This window comes from Gymnoscopelus microlampas, assembly GCF_963454915.1.
Source record: "Gymnoscopelus microlampas genome assembly, chromosome: 15".
NCBI classification, from domain to species: Eukaryota; Metazoa; Chordata; class Actinopteri; order Myctophiformes; family Myctophidae; genus Gymnoscopelus; species Gymnoscopelus microlampas.
Genome location: NC_139952.1, coordinates 15627237 through 15633236, shown reverse-complemented (window position 1 = coordinate 15633236; position 6000 = coordinate 15627237). Strand labels below are relative to the sequence as shown.

General features: G+C 46.9%; 1 protein-coding gene across 1 annotated transcript in view; it reads right to left on the bottom strand.

Moving 5' to 3' along the window:
• The window catches only part of epha10 (EPH receptor A10), a gene marked incomplete at both ends in the record, with an annotated part of 192236 nt that overhangs the window by 136508 nt on the left and 49728 nt on the right, over positions 1-6000 (bottom strand). Inside the window, one exon of the mRNA XM_084080360.1 lies at positions 3206-3878. Within this exon, the coding sequence (XP_083936486.1) occupies positions 3206-3878 (673 nt within the window). The remainder of the gene's footprint in view (positions 1-3205; positions 3879-6000) is intronic.

Here is a 6000-nt window from a genome sequence, read left to right as displayed (position 1 = left end):
TGTCTGTCTGTCTGTCTGTCTGTCTGTCTGTCTGTCTGTCTGTCTGTGCATTCAACACCAGGTAAATCACTCACGTCTCCAAGTCTTTGTTTGTGCCTACATGCCTCTGTCTTTTTCCTTTATCATTGTCTCTATCTGAGAGTACCATGCGCTTATCTGTCCCCCTTTGTCTTTCCCTTCCCGATCCCAGTGCACCCCCTTATCTCTTGCTGCTCGGTATGCACCTTAAGCTATCTTCTCCACTGCCCAACTATCCCTCCATCTCCCTCTACCCTTGTTATATTATATTCCTATATTCCTCCTCTAATAGCCCGTCGGCTCCTTTTTCAACAGTAGGCCCGTGTCTCTTCTCCTGTGTGTGTCTGCTGTGTCCTTATCCTGTAAGCATCTCTTTGTCTCGTCTCCAATCCCATTGCCAATTCAATTTCAGAAACCCACCCTCATCCACCTATTTCGGTCTGTCAATGAGTTGACATGTAAAGATCACAGCGTCATTGTGCGGCCACAAAGGCATAACACATGGTCAATAAGTGTCAACTTAGATTAAACTCTGATGAACAATATATTTTTGTCTTCATCTGTGACCAACCCCTTCTCTCTAAACCCATCCTTTTTATTCACATTTTCGTACAGACGCAGGTTGATATGCGTGCATGCGATTCCAAAGCCAAGCTATTACACAACCACAAAACACGGCTCCATCGCTGTGACTGACGTGAAGGGAGCACCCGTTTTGATTCAAGTGCCAACAAGGCCATCGGCTATTTGGTGTGGGCACTTGCTCGCCTAGCGGCCTGCTCTGGCAATGCCTTACAAGACTCAAGGCGCTGCTGTCCACATGCATTTGCTGGCTGAGCCATTCTCAGCCAGCACCTATACATGGGTCTATATAATTGGTTCACCCCCTTTGAAAAAGGCACATACCTACACAAATGCACACACACGCGCACACACACACACACACACACACACACACACACACACACACACACACACACACACACACACACACACACACACACACACACACACACACACACACACACACACACACACACACACACACACACACACACACACACACACACACAGCACCAACATCAGCACCAAGAAAATCATCTGACAGAAGTGAATTTGTAACACAGATGCTCATTTGCAATGACGACCATCCATTACAATAATTTACCAGCAGGAAGCCAGAAACAGTTAAGTCAGCATGCTAACACCCTTCCCACCCCCACCTGATGATGTCCCCCCCAGCATTACACCACACAGTGCAGTCTGTTCTACTGCATACGAACACACACACCCACATGGCGAGGCACTGCAGCAGCAGCAGCAGCAGCACAAGATGCCACGTGTCAAACCTGACGTCACTGATCAGTCGATCCAACATAGATGGTTCGTTTTTTTGGAGTACCAAAAACATAGATTGTCTATGTTCGGTTTACGACACCGGTGTACGACGAAGCATAAATTATTGTGCCCAATATGGCAGTGTCGCTTTGTGCGTGTTACATATCCGTAAGGGTTCATTTGTATACTTTTGGAATTATAGACCCATCATTTTCCATTTGCTTCCCAACTATCTATCATTTTGCTGGGTGCCGCCTGGAACTGCCTCAAGGTCCACGGACCCCGTGTTGAGAACCAGTGCCACAGACCTCCATATGTGGCACAGTGTCAACTAGGATAGGATTTTTACATCTGGTTTCAACAACAACATAAACCATAACTGCCAACACGTGGTCAAGTCAAACAAAGAACAAAATATGAAAGTACTGTATACATTATGAATGGCAAAAAAAGGCAAATTGCCAGCAGTATTCTTGAACAATAACAAGGTTCTGTGTGCGTGCGTGTCGTGTGTGGTTCATCCAGTCCCACCAACAATGTGAGTTGTGAGTCACGAGGCATTGGTGTTACAACACAATGGAGGGGACAGCCAAACAGGGGGCATTAGCCCTACTCAGTCTCTCTCTCTCACAGACACGAGGCACACAGAGAGAGCAATTCAGGCTGCTCAGTCAGGAGGCTGGCGTGCAACCCGCTCACATGGTGCCACGTGTGATAGCACTTCCCGGGATGCAAACATATAACAAAGAAATGGCATTTGCGAAAAAGCTTCTCATATTCGGCGCTTTTCAATGAGCGACAAAAGCGCCGCCGAAGTGACAAAGACGGAGCCGTGTCACAGACAAAGAAGCACTTTCCCCAGTTTTATTTTGACTTGCTCTTTTGTCCCGACGTCCGTGTCTCAATGCCTGTTGCATTTTGTCGTTGTCGGGCAGAAACCTTGTATGTTCAATACGGTTACTTCAAAAATGTTCCAATGCAGTTACTAATCACAAGCTCTTGTTAATACTTGGTTAAATATTCATAAAACCCACAGACAACGTAGCCTCTTTCAAAAGTAGCTAAAGAAGATGTTCTACAAGCTCACAACGCGTCTCATCGTGATGTGTTGTGAGCTTTTTTATTTTAATACTTTATTGTTTTATTACTTTTGCATAACCCTCTTAACTAATTTATGAAAAGACATCAAAATGTAAATATGGAGACACAAGGTTTCTGCCAGCAACGATTTCCATTGCAGTTCATTTCAGTTGACTTCCCATCTGCCTGTCTCTCCCCACCGTCGCTCTGTTATCCCTCCCACCCTTTATGTTCTCTGCATCTTCACACTCTTCCCGGCCTGCGTAGCATCCTGCGTCCCGGTTCCTCACCTTCCCTCCGGCATCTGTCTCTCTGTCTACCTACCCTTTCTTCTCCATCTATGTCGCTATATTTATCTACCAGATGTTTGTGCCTCTTCCTTTTTCCTTCCTGCATCCTTATGCTCCTCCCGTCTCAAGGACCACGTTGGAAAATAAAGTTCTGCTTCCGTGCGCCATCCTCCTCGGGGCGCAAATACGCAAAAGTAAGGATAAATTTAACATGAACGCCTGCTTTGAGTCCAAAATAAATCAAATCAATCCCCAAACCTCCTCCCTTCTCCTACCTACCTACACAGCTGCTCTGCACCTGTTTCCAGTCCTCCACCCTTTCCTCCCTTCTGCCATCTAGACCTTTCTTCTCCCTCCCTCCTACAGTACTTCCACAGCGGTTGCCATCCTTTTATATATATATATATATATATATATATATATTATGCCAGTTCTGTCCATTGATCTACCCCTCCATCTATCTGCCATCCATCTCTTACCTTCACAGCTGCTGTGTCCCTCCTCATATCCGGCGCTGCAGCTGCACTTCCCGATGGGCACCAGCCACTCGCCCTCAGCGCTGCAGTGCATCCTGGGAGGGCTGTCGGTGTCCACCTCCGAGTTGTTGACGCAGGCGCCGCGCACCTCCACGAGTGTGGCGAAGGCCGCCTCGGCCACCGTGTCGGGGAACACGGCCAGGTTCTGCACCGTGGCGAGGCAGCGCTTGTAGTACACGCGCACGGCCACCAGGGCCACGCAGGCGCCAACGTCCTGGAAGGCCAGGTGGAAGCCTTTGCGGTTGAGGTGGCCGATCTCGCGCACCTCCGTGTTGAGCTTCATCTTCCGCTCGCCGAGGTCGCCCTGCGTGAAGCTCTCGTCGGCGGCGATGGTGTCGATTTTGGTGTAGCGATCCTCCCGCGTGACGCCGCCCAGGTCGCGGTCCGTCTCCACGTATAGCAGGTTGAAGGTCTCCTTGCAGGTGCCCGCCACGCCGGGGATGCTGTTACAGTCACGCAGCGTGAACTGCAGCTCCACGAAGATACGCTGGCCACCGCGCCGGGCCACCCAGCCCGTCTGCAGCCAGTTGTTCTGCTGGGTGGGCTCCATCACGTTGCACACCTGGTATGTCCGGATGGGCTTGTACTTCTCATCCACACCGCTGATCTCCTCCCACTGGTAGGGGTCAAGGGGAAAGGACGGCGGGTGAAAAAAGGTATAAGGGAGGGAGGGAGAGAGCAGGAACAGAGACAATTAGACACAATGCTAATGGAAAAAAGAGACGACTAGACAGAAAAAAGCAGGTTATTACAGGCTAACAGTTTCATGAAGCGCTGTAAATCTGATGTGTGGGAGCGTGGGTGAATAGAGAACATAACACTCATTGTCTCAGGACATCAGAGACAACAACTAATTAAGTACCATTGTTATGCGCACAGTATGAGTGGAACTTTAACAACTTAAACCCTATATACTTTGTTGACTGTGGTACCTCAGGGGTCTATACTTAGACGATTTGCAAGCTCACAATGAGCCGCAATGTGACGTGTGTCACTGCTATTTTTGCCAAATGTTCACCTATTTTCACAAAATGCATTCCTAGTATATCATGCCCATATAGCAGAGCCTCTGCATGAAGACCAAAAGTCTAATATCCCCCTGGCCAAGGGAGAATTCCTCTTAGATTAGTGGTTAAGATATTTGGCTTTAGCGTCCCTTACCACGCGGGAGACATGGTTTCGAATCACAGGGGTGTTAGACCCAGAACAGAATTTTTAAATGGGTTGATTTTCTCTCCCTTTTTTACCCTCGGCAAAGAAACATAATACCAATTGTAGTTGAAGTGGAGTCCTACTTTCTAAGCTCTAGTCCTACTTTGTTTACTGCACTGTTGCTGCTCAGCTCTCCTAGCCCAGAAGGAATTGTTTAGAAAAAGCTGCAGTAATCATAGGGTTGAGCCTTCTGCAAAGAAAGCCAAGTTCAACAGCAATTTCAAAGTGGCCAACATGAACGTGGCGTCAATCCAGCAATTCCGTCTGTGTAAATCTATCAAGTGAAATGTCATTCTGATAGCTGTAATTGACAGAACCAGAATCTATTGATCATTAGGCGGTGGTATTGATTAGGATTCTTCATGCCAATGTGTTGAGCAAACAGAGTAATCTCAACATGCAGAATAAAAGGGGGTTTATTGGACTATTGGGGATCAATACGTGCACGTTCCCCTGCTGAGGAAGGCTGCTGGACATGACAGGCTGCGGTGTGTGTGTGTATTTCTATTTTCTTTCAGGGAAAACATTGTTCACCATTTAAATCCTATATATTTAAGTTACCCGTGGTCCCCCACCGGGATACATGGTCCCCTTTTTTCCCTGTCAAAACTACAAGCTCACAGCGTGTCGCAAATCTACTATCTTGGCTATGTGTTTGCCCCAAAATAAGGATACTAGGGTTCATGTGGCTTTAAAATTATGCCAAATCATTTGGAATTCATGTCATCTACCGATGGCTGAATGACTAAGAACAAAGATCAGCATTTGAATTATTGAGATGAACTGAAATGACTTAAAATTCAATGCAAAGAATTTCAGACAAACATATATCAAACAAACACATTGAGAGTGACAGAGAGCCCCATGTCTCTCTCTCACACACACACACACACACACACACACACACACACACACACACACACACACACACACACACACACACACACACACACACACACACACACACACACACACACACACACACACACACACAGAGAGAGAGAGAGACTGTAGACAGCGAGAATAGATTATTTGTGATGCTGAGGTGATAAACTACACCATTATCAAAGTGACTAAATGAAGGTGGATGCAGTGTGCTTTTTCTTGGCTAACTCTCATGGACCCTGTGTGTGAATCAGACAAGTCCATTAATCCTGGATTTACAGCTTTGCATGTGGTCCCACCACCACCTCCATAGAGCATCAATTCATAATAACCACCTATGTGTGTGTGTGTGTGTGTGTGTGTGTGTGTGTGTGTGTGTGTGTGTGTGTGTGTGTGTGTGTGTGTGTGTGTGTGTGTGTGTGTGTGTGTGTGTGTGTGTGTGTGTGTGTGTGTGTTGGCATGCGTCCCATCAATTCTACTAATGCTATACATTACCTCAACAGCCAATAAAGAAGTGCATTTGTTGTGTGTGTATGAGCATACATGTATGTGCGTGTCTAAGTATGTATGTGTATGTGTATGTGTATGTGTGTGTGTGTGTGTGTGTGTGTGTGTGTGTGTGTGTGTGTGTGTGTGTGTGT